This window comes from Opisthorchis viverrini (genome assembly GCF_000715545.1).
Source record: "Opisthorchis viverrini unplaced genomic scaffold opera_v5_15, whole genome shotgun sequence".
Taxonomy (NCBI): Eukaryota; Metazoa; Platyhelminthes; class Trematoda; order Opisthorchiida; family Opisthorchiidae; genus Opisthorchis; species Opisthorchis viverrini.
The window spans coordinates 522,181-538,304 of record NW_008751671.1 but is presented as its reverse complement, the minus strand read 5'-3'; the positions used below and the strand labels follow the sequence as shown (position 1 = coordinate 538,304).

At 44.1% G+C, this 16,124-nt stretch overlaps 1 protein-coding gene across 1 annotated transcript in view; it reads right to left on the bottom strand.

The window, feature by feature from the left end:
- Nucleotides 1-284: 284 nt before the first annotated feature.
- T265_12785 (hypothetical protein) overlaps nt 285-16,124 on the bottom strand; it is a gene marked incomplete at both ends in the record, with an annotated part of 54,032 nt that continues 38,192 nt past the window's right edge. The window contains 3 exons of the mRNA XM_009165485.1: nt 285-1,570; nt 2,837-2,942; nt 5,365-5,658. Of these exons, the coding sequence (XP_009163749.1) occupies nt 285-1,570; nt 2,837-2,942; nt 5,365-5,658 (1,686 nt within the window). The remainder of the gene's footprint in view (nt 1,571-2,836; nt 2,943-5,364; nt 5,659-16,124) is intronic.

The window sequence follows — 16,124 nt, the reverse complement described above, 5'->3', positions numbered from 1 at the left end:
TAGAGACCCCGTACAAAAATAACGGGAGAAGAACCCGCTTTATGGCTTCAAGACGTTGAACATCACTTATAACCAGATGCTGTCCGTTCAGCAAGCACTAGGCCAGCTGATCAGCTGGACTGTAATAAAAACCAAGCTGCTTGCTAAATCCCAAGCTTGCCCGTCAATGCAACGCTGAGAATCTTTCACTCGCTCGTAAACCGTTGCCACTTTGTAGGCGCCAGTAAGAAAGAATTACTAATCAAGATGAACAGGGGGTGATCTTAACTTACCAGTTTGTACTACTCAATAGATTCGTCACCAAAATAGTTCGCCGCCTCCTTTTTTGCAGCCACTAGGGGGACGGAACGCAAATCGTCAAATGGTTTTACAGTTGATGGGTTTTCGGGCGCACGGTAATTAGAGTCAGGCTTGGGAGAGTTCCGAAAATCCATCGTGGCATCATGATTAGGAACGCCCACTAGACCATTTTGTGAACCCCATACAATAAATGAGTCTTCCACATTCGGTGTCGTGGGAGCGCTCGCTGGTTGTCGTGGTGTGCTAGGTCCAGAGGAGCAAGATTGTCTTGGATCACTGGCGACTGCGGGATCGAACGAACCTGATGTCGTGATTGTAGGGCTACATGCTTCTGAATTTAGTTGGTGGAGGACCAGAGGGGTGTGTGCTGGGGAATCATCCGTATTTTCAGAACAGTATCCTGGTGCTTTCTGGAGTATGGGTAATTTGGACTGGCGATCCAGTGAGTGAGAATTACTATCCTGGGATCTGCTAATTAGGGGGCCATTTTCTGGAGTTGAACAGTGCAACGTGCGGGAAAAAGAGTCAACGTCCGATGGCGCGTGAACAGCAACAGAACTAGTGTGGAAACCGGCCTGGCTGGCATTGGAACGTGGAATGGTGGCGTGCGACGACGGAGAGCATGCTAGGTTTGATGCCGAATATGGGTCTTTAGGCGATCCCACCGAAGGTGGTCGGTTTTGCGATCGTGCGGGCAGTAAAGGGGTCGATGTTCCCGAGGGATAATGCTGTACAGTTCCAGAGGGAACTCGTGAATTTGACGTCGGTGCAGAAAAGTACGTGGGGTTAGGTCCGTCCGTTGGTGCTATACCGGAACCTGGATAATGATGCTGCATCACTGGAGGTATCACGATTCCGTTAGTACCATAACTTGCGATTTCCATGCCACCGTTATATCCGACCGTTGGCTGGTACACAGAACCAGCACCGTAGCTATTATTGGATGACACGACTCCAGCCACTTGGGCAGTAGCGTTACTAGCTGACATCTCAGGGGGTGTGGATGCCGTCGTTGTGGTTTCTTCATGAGGTATATCGTAGGTTTCTGCATATAACGGTGCTAGTCTAGTTCGATACCAATTCTCACGATACCAACGAATGCTCAACTGCAGGGTTTCACCCAAAGAGGCCAGCTGAATGAGAGAATTACGAACTTGAGACATTATAACCGGTTCTGCTGGACGATTACGTTCCAGCTGCATTCGTAGAGCGGCAATATTGCGGTCTTGCATCAACGCCACTTTATTTGGCTCACTCAGCCCATAACGATCTGTTTAAAAAAAGGCGAAAGTAAAGCGTCAGGGGAGAGAGAAATTACAATGGACTGATGGAATCCCGCGGACATGAAGCAAAACATCGGGTGCAAAAACAAGTACGTCTCGGACTATCGTCAGACGAAAACAAACAAACATTACGATGAATAAGCCATTCTCACAAGTAGGATTTTAGAGGACTGCTATAAAACGCATTGATGGCGTGTTTTCGATACACGCACACTAGAGATGTACCAATTTGCAGCGTGTATATTCGTTAGCGGATCCATGTGGATTGATAGCGGTCAATTTATTATTGCATTCTGGTCATAACTAAATAAATACAAGCTGTCTCTGATGGGCTCTGAGCGCCACCAACATTTTTGTTTACCCAACGTTGAAATCAAGTGACGGAAATACGTTCCCTGTTGCGTTCAAAAATTAGCTTGTGTGTTATTCAGATGAAGTTAGAATCCTCGAAATCGCTGAGCACAACAACTGGATATGGCAATGAATGCAATGCAGGAAAACGGGTTTTGCTCAGAAATCATTATCAGAGTCGTTTTCTGGGTTGTGATCTGAAATGCTGCGCATAAACGAAATAACAATAAAGACAGTAAAAACAGCACTAAATAGTAAACAAATAGTATTAAATGTTCAGTTGTGAAACCCTTGCCATAGTAGCTGCCATGTGTAGGATGACATTACTTGCCATCCGTAGTGTTAAAGAACAACCACGTTTTTGCGTACAAGACTTTCACTTCAGTGGAATTCTGTCGAACGGTTGGTTCCGGTCATCACTGTAAGTACCGAGTTAGATATTTTGTCCCGAAAGTCGAAGCCTGTAGATAAACTCCGTCCATGAAGCACTAGCAGATGTTATGCTTCGTATTATACGCTACAAAACCGGAAGCATAGGTTTCGGGGCAAAGGTGCATCTCATAATGTGAGGGAAGAACAAATGGCCCAATGGTTGAGTGTTCGTATGATTCGACTGCGGTTACGTCTCTACAAATATCCAAACGTTGCTCGCTGGATAGACACATAAACGGGTAAAACTGAAGACAAAAAATAACGGAAGTGTAGCAACATTGCAGCGCATTAATTCGGCATTATCGCGCAGCGAATTTCTGTGGTTTGTTACCCTCCATTTTCTCTAAACTTCACGCATACCGACCGCAATATACCATTAACGAAGGTGCATATACCTCAATAAAATTGCACGTACAGCAAAGGTCAAAGCGCCTGGGATTTGATAGGACTCGGTTACTATCAGATCTTACCTGGTTTGGTCAGTACTGCTGCACAGCAAAGCGCAATCTCAGCATCGTTAAGTCGAAGCGCATTGAAGCTTTCTGAGAATGTGAACATCATGCAAACCACACTGGGCTGAAATAGAGGGCAGGAGGTGGGTAACCGTCAAGAATGTAGACATCCATGTGACAGAGTTGGTAAGTAATAGGACAGTGTGTTTCGCTGAGCACAGAAAACTCACAATTTCATCATGGCACAATGGTTAATACTAGATCGCAAACAGACGGATCAGCCAAAGTCGGTTTGCTGGTAAGTCAAACCTTGTAACTATGCGTTCAGTTGCGAGACACAGTGCATGGTCACCCCTAATAATGGTAAGTTTAGCCAATGAACTGTCCAAGACTCATCTTTCTAAATCCTACACCGTCTGGTTTTCTAATGTTTTGATCACCTTCAACAACCACGAACATCCAGCGTTCATCTGACCGTGATTCTTTTTAGCCATTAATAAATTTAATGATACTTGCTTGTAATTTAGCATATAGTACAGTCACAACTACTAAGGGATAACCACAACATGCACTGATTGATAAGTTATGTTTCTATTGTAGTTTAGCATCGGTCTGACCAAACTCAGTCTCTAAAGCACCGGCTTTGCTAAAGGTATCAATGAACTGCTGCTATTGACTTACTTCGTGTACTGACGGGACACCACTGTGTTCCTACGTTTCGATTATACAGATTTTCGTATGAAATCACCAAGACCATTTAGCCGAGCACAACAGCAATACATTCATCTACCGATTAATCCGGAGAACCTTTTGGCACCAATCTATACAACGAAGGTTTATCCAGATTTATTCCACTCGCCTTAACGTCCAATGTGGTTAGGCAAGACGAACTGAGTACAAGCATTTGGAGTTAGGAACTGGTGTTCACTACACCTGCACTATTACAGTCATGGATAAATCAGTTCAGTTCGCACTCCCAGCTGTTATTGTATTCTGTTATCACGATAGATCTAGACCTTGTTAGCTTTTAAACTTCTCGAGACACCCTCGATTGTCCGTTCACCAGCATTTACTCCCATATCCATCCTTCGTCTTACATGATCTGTACCTCGTCGAACATCTCAAAGCCTAGTCAAGCACAGATTGAATATCTACCTAGATTTCGCCATGTAAATGGAGTCAATCTATGGTGAAAAGCTGAAAAACACTGCTTTAACCTTCTTTGGAATCATCAGCAATGCCCACCTCACGAATCCCCTAGAATATTTGAACCCGCAACGTCGCGGCTAGTAACCTGAACACTCAATCATTCAGCCACAAGAGGCTGATTAGCTGTGTGTTCAAATCAAACACCACACCACTCATCCTTTGTTCACAGAATTCATATCACCTGGCAAGGTTTTTGGCTCCCGGAGTGAAAAAATCCCGGAAGAGAAGTTCACGCGTCCTGTGAATTATCCCTTCCTTCTGAACTACCCATAACTGTTGATAGTATGAGGAGACTTTGAAAATTCAGTCGAGATTCCGCCCCGTGAGTGAAATCAGTCCGTACCGAAAAGCAGAACACTGGGGAGCTGTTTCTGAAATACACCCAACTGATGATTCACAATCAACGTAATACGCCTTCCGGGTGCTTCTTGTCCTTCCTGCGAGTGCTAATTCAGCCACAGTGTGGAACCTCTAAATAAAAAATCCCAAATTTCATAATATCAACAAAGATGGAAATTCTTTCATCCCACTATGTCTGTGTCGGCTGTGCTCAAACGGCCCGCTAAAACCATTGTTTGATACTTCCATCTTGGCCGGTTCACTAAGGTGCAGAATAAACCACTCTGGTGACAGACTGTGGTGCTTAGTTGTGCTGTACATACGGTAAACAGTGCAGTGACTAACGGAGTAAACTGTTGAAGTCCGGAGGTACCGAATTAACTTCTTCTAAGCGATCTCTGATTTCTTTGGAGCGTTGGCAAGTGAATTTCTTAGCCCAGACGACAATCGACTGGCCAAAACGACATAAATGGGTCAGATAGTAATGTACTCTTTACTAGAAGTTAGCCCCAAATGACAATCTTTGCAGTCACTGGAGTGTCTACTTCCCAGTTCCACCTTAGGTCTGATGTACCTAGTCCGACCAAACTGACCCACTTCAGAGAATTTGGGGGACAAAAAGGTCTGTCTAGGCATTGTCTGAGTGGTATTTCTTGGACTGCAGCTACTCTAAATAGGACTGAACAGCGAGAATAGTAGTAGTATCCGCGTCCATTTTAAATGGAATCCCTGTGCTGTGAAGTTTCTGCTGTTATACTCACAGTGAGCTCTTCTTGGTGGTAAGCACCGAGTGGCAGTATCATGGGGATTCAATCTGCGTGTTTTAAGTCCTTAAATGATGAGGAAGGAAATGATAATGATAATGAAATTAGAAAAGGCTATATCACAAGAGAACTCATATCTTATCTTTGGTTGACAAATGGGAAAAGGTCAGATGAAAGTGACGTCAGAATAAGCTAGAAACTCATGAAATAAAATAAAACAAGGCAGATCCTCACCGAGTAGATAAAATCCAATTCTTGCTTGGTGATCTGTTTCCCGTCACCCAGTGTAATCGTTCGATCGTGCATTGAAACCATTCGTGCGGCTTGCACCATCCAAACTTCAAAAAAAGCCGCTTTGATTAGTATCAGTTGATCCGGCTGACCTAAATTGCTGAAATTGGGTAACCGCTTAGCGAATTCGACGACCTGCTGAATGCAGGGAGCTAACAGTTGACTCAGTTCCTCGTGCATTCGTAATCTATGTTCATCCACTTTCTCCGGCCAAAAGTCTCTGGTCAGAGTTGATTGCTGAAATAGATTGAGAAGGACAAACTTGCACGATGACTCCTGTTGGCATTGATTAGCATTATGTTATTTTACGTTTGTGGATGTCGGGAACGTTCACTACGCACAAAACAGTTTATCTGCCGCTAAACAATGCACATTATGAGTGTCTTGTGATCCATTGCTGCTTTTCACATAGATAGGCATGACCCACGTGATTCATGAACACCGCCAACGCATGGGGGTGTAACAACGGAAGAACAAGGGTATTAGTAGAGAAAAACATCACACCACTATTGTGGTCGCATTTGTCCACAAAAGCGCTGTCCATCACTCTAGCCCGCAAACGCGCATCGTCTGTATTGCTCACCAACATGCTGCATATTTGCCGCACGTGCAACATCATTCCCAACGCCACAATGTGCTGTGATCGACCCACAACTGCTAGCAAGTAAAAAACCTCGCGACTTGTTTGTGGTATGTTGATTACTCTGTAGTGCACTGATAAAACAAAGATACAAAACAGAATGGAAGAAAACAATATCGCATTCCATTCAAACTTATTAAGAGCAGAGATGATTCCACAGTACAAGCCAATGGCATTGAGATGGAAGGTATCAAATGCACCTTAGAGGTCCTACTGATTCATTAGACAGACCGACATGAGGCGATAATACCATAGGGTAGGCAATCACCAGTAAACTCAGCAGCGCATAAGTTCAGAGAAGTACATAATTTACACTCCACTGAGGGTATCCATTCCCCTTCCTTTTCTCATGGAGAGAAATCTGCCGCCCTACAGAACCAAGTAGAACAGGACACGAAGAAATTATCGGACAGTTTGGATGTGCGGATTGGCTTCATTTGTGGTTTCATCCCATCCACACACACATGGCGTCGAGGTCAATGATTGTCTGCGAAAGGATGTAACCAAGTAAAGGACATGAGGTACGGTGTACGGGTGAAAACATTCAGTCATGATCGGGGAGGCGTGTCCGGTCCGTACCGGCTGGGACGAGTGGGTTATCAACTTAATGACGAAAACAGACACATGTTTCAAGGTAATCTATGGTTGTGTGCGCTGGCTTGCAGGAGCAAGTACCGCGCAGAACTGGTAAAGGATACATGATCAAGAAGTACATAGGGTGGGGAGCTGATAATGAGCGTTTCCACCTATTCGAACGAGCTATTCCTCGACGATTTACCCAAGTGGTTGGAGCTGTGACGCTTGTAGCCACGTCAGCAACTAGATAATGGGCATTTTGGTGCACTTGGTTGTATGTAAAAACCGACCACGTGGCTTCAACACTGAATAATACAGAATCACCCACAGTGTATATATTAGTGTCTGTTCAGAGGATTAAGGCAAATTAGATGCTGTCCGAGTCAAATAGGTGTCACCGAATGAATCAGTGGCTCAGGCCAATTTAAAGTAAAACACTCGTGTTATCAGATGCATTCACTTGTGCTCTGAGAGAGATCTCGTACACCTTTCGTGATAGTTCACGAAAAATAGCGAAAATAACGAGCTGTTCTTCGCCTGTGGAAACGAGGCGAATAAAAGCAGAACTACACATCCAAAGTGAGAACACGATTTGAACTTGGTGGAAACTGCGAACGGATAGCTCCCATTTCTCTGCTATCTCTTCTCTCCCAGTGCTTCCCATCATTCCTTCACTTGTATACAAGGAACGCTGTAGCTGTAGCTTCTGTTTTTTATATAATCCTGTCACATGTTCACACCTCACTCACTGAACTTCAGTTTTCGCACTTCTGCAGTCGCTTCATGTTACTTGGTTACACTGATGTGCTCTGATAGCTATCAGAACCTCTGCTTCAACACTAATGGCTGTGGATCAAGATGTCTCGAAAGTATGTATCAGATAATGTTGCCAGAATATGGTTCGTTCTTTGTGCTTGATTCGGAACAGTTAAAAAAGCGACGTTTCACAAGCAAATTTTCAAGATTTACTCTATAACCTAATAGAAAGGAGATACATCTAACTAACTGGCGCCAAAATTCATGCGTCTATCGTTGGGTTCTATAGCAATAAGATTGTCTGGCTTGAGCTAACCCAATAGCAACACCAGTCTATTTGAAACCGATTGGTCTGCACCAACGGGTATCAACCCTGTGCCTGTTACGATTGCTGACCCATATGGAGAGTTGATTCCGAACCATTCGTTCAAAAATGCTTGTGGACAGAGACGAGGACAGCTAACTGGCTGTGGGGTATCATTTAAAATGACTGTGTTCCTGCCACTGAGGAATACCACGTCAGGGTGCCTGTCGATGGAGGGATCATGTCTGGTGAACATGCATCCGGAGTTACTCAGATGTGTTGAGTAATTGATGAACTGAATGACGCCCTTATTGTCCAAGAAAGCGATTCAGGACGAACGACTGAAGTCAATCATAACAGAGAATTTGAACGATGATTCGAACTAGACACTGAAACCACCGTAAGAACATGGCTGTCTAACGGTAATCCTTTGAGGCATTGCCCAATTTTTGAACACCTGTTCGCTCATTTACGAATCATGTTTGATTACCGGTTGGAGCTAATACCGAGCTGTTACACAGAAGTAAAACAAGTTCAACTCTGGCACGTAAAAGAACCTATTCTGACTTCGAAACTTTAGGGCTAGGTTGCTGCTTGGTGGAACTTCACGGACAGTTGGACCGGACATGGTCAGGCATAACGGTGTTCTGACGAATAGAAATGCATCAGCAGTGCAGCAGTAAAGTGGAGATCAAACACAGAAGCAAAACAATGATGAGGAAGTTAAATATAAGGAATTGAGCTAAAGACGGTCGCCATTTTCACGAAAATGTTGGCGAGTTGAGGATAGGCAGTTTCCTCTCCAGACCGACAGAAGCGACTGGTTGTGAATGACCCATTTATCACCACATTCCGGTTGATTATTTCCCCAACCAAAATCACCAAACTTAATGGATAAAAAGGTAGCTTACACGTGCATAACACAGCTGCCTTGCAAGATATCCATCGTCTCAAAAAAGGCAAACCAGCATATTCGCTATGGGATGTTTTGGATGTGCTAGTGATTGGAAGTATACAGTTTTGTCGCTCACCAAAAAGTGGATTTTATAATCACTGAGCGACACCACAAAGGTGACCATATTCTTCACGTGGTCCTAATCCGGACAAAAATTGTAGGGGTACTGCATTAGAACATCACTTGCTCACTAATAAAAATCAACCTTAGTTGATACAATTAACCTGATAGGTGGGGTGAGAAATTATTCCTACCAATTTGTGAATGAAGGTCAGGGTCAGCGAACTCAAGTCCATGAACAGGTAAGTGCTCTTTCGCAAAGACAAACAGCGGGGTGGAGGATATCCTAAATTCCTGTTGGCTATAAGTCTAAAGAATATATATATATATATGGTCTAAATAAGCGTGTAAGATCATGTGACCAAGCGTCCCTACCAGCACACAGTCGGATGAAAAGTGAACTTCTCATGCACACGGAATGATGAAAGTCCGCCAACATAGCAGACATCGCATAGCAATGTGAAACACGAACCAAAATTTGCCTTGACAATGTACTCTCTACTTAATAAGATAGCTGTCAGTTCGAGTTCCACTATGGAAGGCTTAGTGAACTTGTTGTAATCAGTCGGAAAGCAACAGTACTAGCAACCTAGAGATAGGCGCCCAGTCATATTACACATACTAACGGGATATAACATAATCCCTTTCATAACAAAATGTAATACGATGACACTTATGCAATGAGTATGAATGGACCAGGTAGTCGCCTAGTTTCCGTCTTGTGCTACTACATTAACCCTCAAAATGGTTCATCCTATGCAGGTCAAATCAGGTCACACTCGCAAATCGAATGATTCTTTCACGGGAAAAGTGGGAAACACATATATAGAACCATGAGGTAAGGAAAAAATCCCTCATAATTTGATTAGTTACCCTGGCTTTCGCAGGGGTGAACGTTGTATTCGATGTACTGGAAAGTTTCTCGCTGCCGCACTAAGACACACAGAGACTGGTTAGATTCTGTGGGGAGGGGAGGATGGAACGGCCAGGTCAGTAAACGTGGTTGGGGTGGCTGTCTTTCGCACACGAAAGGCGGAATCAGCGCCCCCGTAAAACACACAAACAGTGCAGACGTATGTGTGGGTACAACCACAAAGGAAACACACGAGGGTATACACTATGTCTGCGCTTATTTTCACTGCGTTTACGGCCAATGCTAGGGCTTTTGTGGGCGTTGCATGGACCGCGACGACGTCATCAAGTTGTCGTGCATGACCTTATGTGTTGTGGTCGATAAAGCATCAGGATGCCGTTATCGTTTATAGGTTGTTTCGGATGAGAAAATCAGGAACGAACCGACAGAGTTTGAACGGAATAGAGAAACGAAATGTGTTGAGCAATACTGATACAGAGTGAGTATCATGTTTTGAAAGAGTCGAAACTAAAATGACATGTCTGCTGCAACAATCTTTTGATTAGTTCCTTTAATACAAATATACTGCGATATCCCGAATATCGTATCAACTGAAAAATTAGGCGGCCCATGTGCAGCACAATCAGCTGAAGAATATCATCAACGAGAGATTCAGTTAAGTCTCCCGTGAAAACCAAATTCATGTGCAAATGAGTGTACTTGTAGAGTGAGAGGTATTTTGACAGGATGATGTGTCCGTTTTGAAATGAGTTGAGGCTATCACTGAGGGCTGAATGGCTGGGTAGACGGGACCACTGATTTCCATCTGGACCGCGGGATTTGGTCTTCCAAGGGAATTCCATTGTGAAATAGAAAACTCTCCATCATCGTGTGCAGCTGACAGAGACGTAATTTGTAACTTTAAATCTCTTTTTCATATCCTAAATTGATTATTTTAAGTGATGTCCCATGTATGTATGGACGTCCCTTCTGCCTTCCTACATGCAAGTACGTTCCGAAATCAAGATTTCGAGGTTAATGGAGTAATAAGAGCAACATTTGGGCGCATGGTGATCACCAACCGTACTGTTCCGTTGTTTCCGTTAATACACCACTAGTTTTACTTGGCTATGAGACGAGGTAGTGCACTTGACCCATTATGTGCATCACGTTTCAATGATACGGGAAAGACGTTAAGGGTTACAATCCCCAAATCTTAGCTCAGCTATTCCTGAAGAACGGTCGGTATTGGGACAGGACGATATCGGCATATGTAGATCGGCGGACTAGAATATTTTGCATGCCAAATCAGAGTAAAAAAATAAAGCCAGTGAGTAAGACGAACTAGTTGGCTTTCTTAAAAATGTGCACTGACATGTGACGCATATCATGAGGATCCTTCGCATCAGTAGAACTCACCCTGCAGAAGGACCGACAGCGGGGAAGCTAAAGCTAAGAACCAAACAAATGCCCTAATATCTTGTGAAACCTTGACCTTCCTGTAAAAATAAGGACAAAAAAGGGGATAGAAAACATGATACTTGAGTAACTTCATAGAACTGTGGTTTTCGGTCAACCGAAACAAAATATACGCCAGATTCACTTTAAATCTGATTGCCCTAACCCCGTTGCTCAGCTTGGCTTGTCCGCGTTCTTTTTTGCTATGGATGTGTTTCTATCCTAAGGCCATATACCTCAGACGCTGCCAAACAAGGATCAGTAATGATCATGTATTTCCTATGAACGCTTCTAACAAAAGAGCTCACAAGGCCGAACAGTTTCCAAATTAAATAAAAGATTAACTAACCGTTCTTGATGTGACAAACAGTGTCGATGTAAGGAATGCTGTATGCGAACTGTGTTGCTTCATAAATGAACCCAGATGTAATAGACGTAATACACTACTCATTAGGCTGCTGAAAACCCCTCGGCGACTCATGACCGACTTCCTCTTTCTTGAGGCTCATTAGGTAGGCGCAGTTCCCGAGTTTCCGGTAGCTTTTTGTTCTACCCGAACCCAAGTTACGTGAAATTAGCGAACTACATTCATTTTAGAACCAATATGTTTTAGACGATAGACTTACCTGGAACCGGGCTGAAACTCTCGTATATGATGTTTTAAGCAATTTGGGTTCAAGTAGGACATAATGTTGACAAAGACTTGAGGACTGCGCCTAAAGAAAACTAAGGACGAAACCGGCTGGGATCCTGGTGAATCTCCTCTCAAATAGAAATTGGTCGCAAATGAGTATATTTCGCGAACCTAGTCTACGTTTGTTTCTTTCTTCATTGTGACGTGAGGTCGATCGATTACCTCGATCGTTCAGCTGTAGCACCCTTCCGGTGCCTGGTTGCCATGCCACCCGAAGGTTGCACAAGGACTGGAATACTGCCAGGTTGCCCAAGCCTAGACAGGGGAAGCCGAGAAGCAGAGGTCGGGTTCGAACCACGGACCTTCCGGTCGGTAAAATCGCGCTCTAACCACTTGGGACATCTCGATTACCTATGAGAGTATTGTCCAGTATCAACAACCAACGGTTTTCTGTACGCCGAAATTCTCCATTTTCCGGGGTTTACAGAAAGCCTCTCCAATGGGGTGTTTTCTTGTAGGAGGGTATCCAACAAGAACCATATGACATGCGCCACGTACTGTGGTAGTGAAATTTTCCATTCATCCGGGTGCATCCCAACAGACTCCGTGAACGCGGAGGCATCCTAAGTAAGCACGCCAGATATCCAAAACTCTTGCACGTCTGTGATTCATCTCTGGTGGCGCAAAGGAGTGAGCGAGTTGATATTCGAGTAGTTGGGCAAACCAATCACATCACTCGAGCGTCAACACTTTCGTCCGTGATAATTCAGAGGCGTCCAGCATGCGCACTCGCCTCGCATGTCGGATGTCCGAAGTTCAAACCCCGGAATGGTCAACGATATGCCATTTTTATCAGCTCTAATGAGAGCAAAACTTGAGTCCAGAATAATTGCACCAAGACAAGAAGAGAACTGTTCAAACAAGAATGGTGTGAATTCTACAAAGCTCGTGACTACTTTTCCCACGTAAGCTATGTTGTCGGAAAACCAGAAGGTCATTTAGTGGGCAAAAATGGACTGAAATAACCATGGTCTAGCGACATACGTATTTCGTTTTCAATTGCAATCTCCTTTCAAAGAACATTGAGCAACTAATAACTGTCTTACTATGGTAACCTGGTTCAAGTCCAAAGTTTCAGAAGTAACGCTCCGTCAGAAAGTGACCAATATAAATTCAGAACCTGGTACAATAAAGGTGATGAAATATTCCTCTCGGAAACTGTGAGCCCAATGCTAAAACTAGGGTGGTCATTTGTAGTAATATCAATTCTCGATTACCATTCTGGTGTCAAGGAATAGTTTTCTAGGAAGTACAACATTGGCTGACCTAATGACTGCTTGCATTTTACAGATATTCTTGATCACTGTTTACATTGTAAAAATTAAGAACTGGTGATTTTATTGTACTTTTCGCGGATACCAGCTGAAGTCACCACCGTACATCGATTGTGACACAATAAAAAATAGTTGCGTAAACCTCCATGAGCTTGACCGTAGCTAACATTGGTCCCCGAATCGAACCGTTGACAAACAACGTGTGGCCCTCTTCCATTTATCGATCAACTCTGGGTGAGAAACACACGTGGGGTTAGAGTGAAACGTCATGGGTAGACGTCACCTGACTGCTTCGATGACGTTACGAAATCGGGATGCAAAGACAGCGCGCGATGGGAGAGAGAGAGAGCAACGGAGACAGGCGCGTGTGAACGTGCACGTGCCTGTGGCCTGGGCTATTGCATACATTGGCAATGGCCGCAGGGCGAAAGTTATGCTTGTCCTCAAGTGACCTGAGTGTTGTCCAGACAGGCGCTGTAGCCATGCTTCGCCAACACCATAAGGCTGAAACCGTCGCCTTGGCAATGCAAAACCTGGTGGTAGATATACATAAGGCAGACGCAGCGAGTAATCATGTGTACACAGTCAACGTAAACCTCCCAAATTCGAGGTGCAGCAGCATTCTGATGGAAGAGAGAGCGGGCGATACACAGGTTACTCTCAGACTAATCATAGGTCGCACGTGGAGATGTGGGAAGATTGAAGATAGTGTACGTCTAAGTGTAAGAGGTATCTCAGACTAATCATAGGTCGCACGTGGAGGTGGGAAGATTGAAGATAGTTTAAGTGTACGTCTGAGTGTAAGAGGTTTTCCGACCAGCAAGCAGTGATATGGATTAAACTGTGACGCAGCATTCCAAGTACCTAGTTAGATGACCATACGGTCTGCTAAATGTTATGGCCACTTTCAAAGATATCAAGCTGATTGGTAGCGCACAGCAAAAAGCAAACAACCAAATTCGGTCAAATGCAGAGGTGGCCGGTCCTGAGAAGGTAAACCAGATGAATACTGCGTCAAGCCAAAACGTACTGAATGTCGTTTTCAAGCTCCTGATAACCAAAAAACCTGGAAACATACTAGTGACCACAGCACACTGTCAGCTTTTGTAGTCTAACATGGGCTATCGATGGTAATCGTTGAAATTCCGTCATGCAGAAGACGATCCGTTGGTGCTTGAAGGTCGTCATAGCTTTAGGTTCTGAGTCACTTACTGATCAAGTTGATAAGGTAACACTGTCTGGGTAAAATTGGTCTACCCAAAGTGTGCTTTTCGACAACCCGATTGAGAAGTGAGAGCCGAATAAGGCGAAATAATGCTACTCACTCGTAACGCGACAAGACTCAGTGGTCGAATGGCGGGTCAACGGGATAACAGACATGCAACTCATTTAGAGAGCATGATCGCAATGTGGGCAACAAGTTAAACATCTTCTTCGCATTCTGCTTACAGAGGTTAATAACATTACCGTCATCCCGTATTTACCGCCAGTTTAGATGGGAGCGGTGGGTGTGCCGTCAAACAAGCCGGAGCACTCACTCACACTCACACACATCAAAATCGAAAGCTCTGCAGAATATGCAATCAATTAAAACGACGCAACTGAAAATTTCAGGCGCCGAATGTGCTACCTATCACACGGGAAATTTGGACATTTTTTGCGGAAAACCGGAAAAACACGTGCCTGAGGGTGGTTCTAAGACAAGGCTTAGGTGTTGATACGATAGTAATGCGCCGATTTCGAATATGGACCTCAAGGGCAACCTAAAGAAAACAATTGGAAAACGTGAAATGAACGATCAAAGCAATTTTAAGGATATTGTAGGCTCTCGAAGGTGTTTATTAAGTGAATGGAGAACGACAAAGATCGACTTTCAGAAGCTCCTTGCAAATAGCTCGAAAGAAAAAGCAAAGTTTAAAATGCGAAACGTACCAAAAGTTCCTTGGGCTTCGTGCAAAAGATCCTTCAAAACTGACCGAGTGATGGTGAAACAGTTGAATGACCGTATTATCTCAACTTGTATTGCCATTATTACTAATGTACTAGTGTTGCACTGCTGTACTACGGCTATGCTACTACCATAACTACTATGCTGTAGTACTCCACTACCATTACGCTGCAACTGTTGCTACGGTTATTATTACTGCAAGTATTACCAATATTGTCTCAGTATGATCATGAACAGTGAACCTTTCGTCCCGTATCATAGAAAGCAAACATAGAGATCCGTTTGATATGATCCGAAGCCACAAAACGGTTAGCTATGACACGATTTAAAAAAACTGTTCAGCTGTAGCACCCCTGTCGTGACTAACTGCCATGCCACCAAAAGGAAGCACGACGGCTGGGATACCGACAGGTTGCCCAAGCCTAGACAGGGGAAGTCGAGATGCAGGGGTCGGGTTCGAACCACTGACCTTCCGGCCAGTAGATTCGGGCTCTGACCACCTGAGCCATCTCTCGCAGTGACACAATAGCAGATAACAATTCTCTAGTAGGGAGAGATTAATGGTAAATCAGCGGTGCTGCAACATCGCTTGATACACACTCGTTTATAGGACGTCTATTAAGAAACTATGAAACTATTAGGAGTACTACAAGCAGACATAAGGGGATAAAACGAGGGATCCACAGTTAGGGTTGAAGTACCAGCCTGTCAGTGAACACTGTTGTTTGGGAGATGGAGTTCTGGAACATGCAAATTAACCTGGTGTTGGTGATGAGTTTAACGGTAGCCCAGCTGAGTCACTGGCTCCTGATATCACTCGATTGAATGTGATTTCCTCCTTTTTCAGTTAGAGTGACACTGGCGACATCGAAGTATTTTTCACGATACGACGCAACTTATACGGTAGGTAGGTGGCAAGTTTACTGAAAGCTTGGGGACCACAGCTACTTGGTGCAATTCTGAGAAGACAAAACAGGCTGTTAAACTGTTTTCGTCAAGCTTGTTAGTTGCGCTGTATCAGGAGTTTTGGGTTAGTTTACTTCGTGCCACAACGCCGTTTGGGGAAGTACAACGGGTAAGCACGAGTTCATTTCACTCGTCCTCTCGGACTTATGAAGGCATAAGGACAGAAGTACTACTGGTGGGTAGTGAGGAATGGTTGAACACGATCACTAACTGAATGAA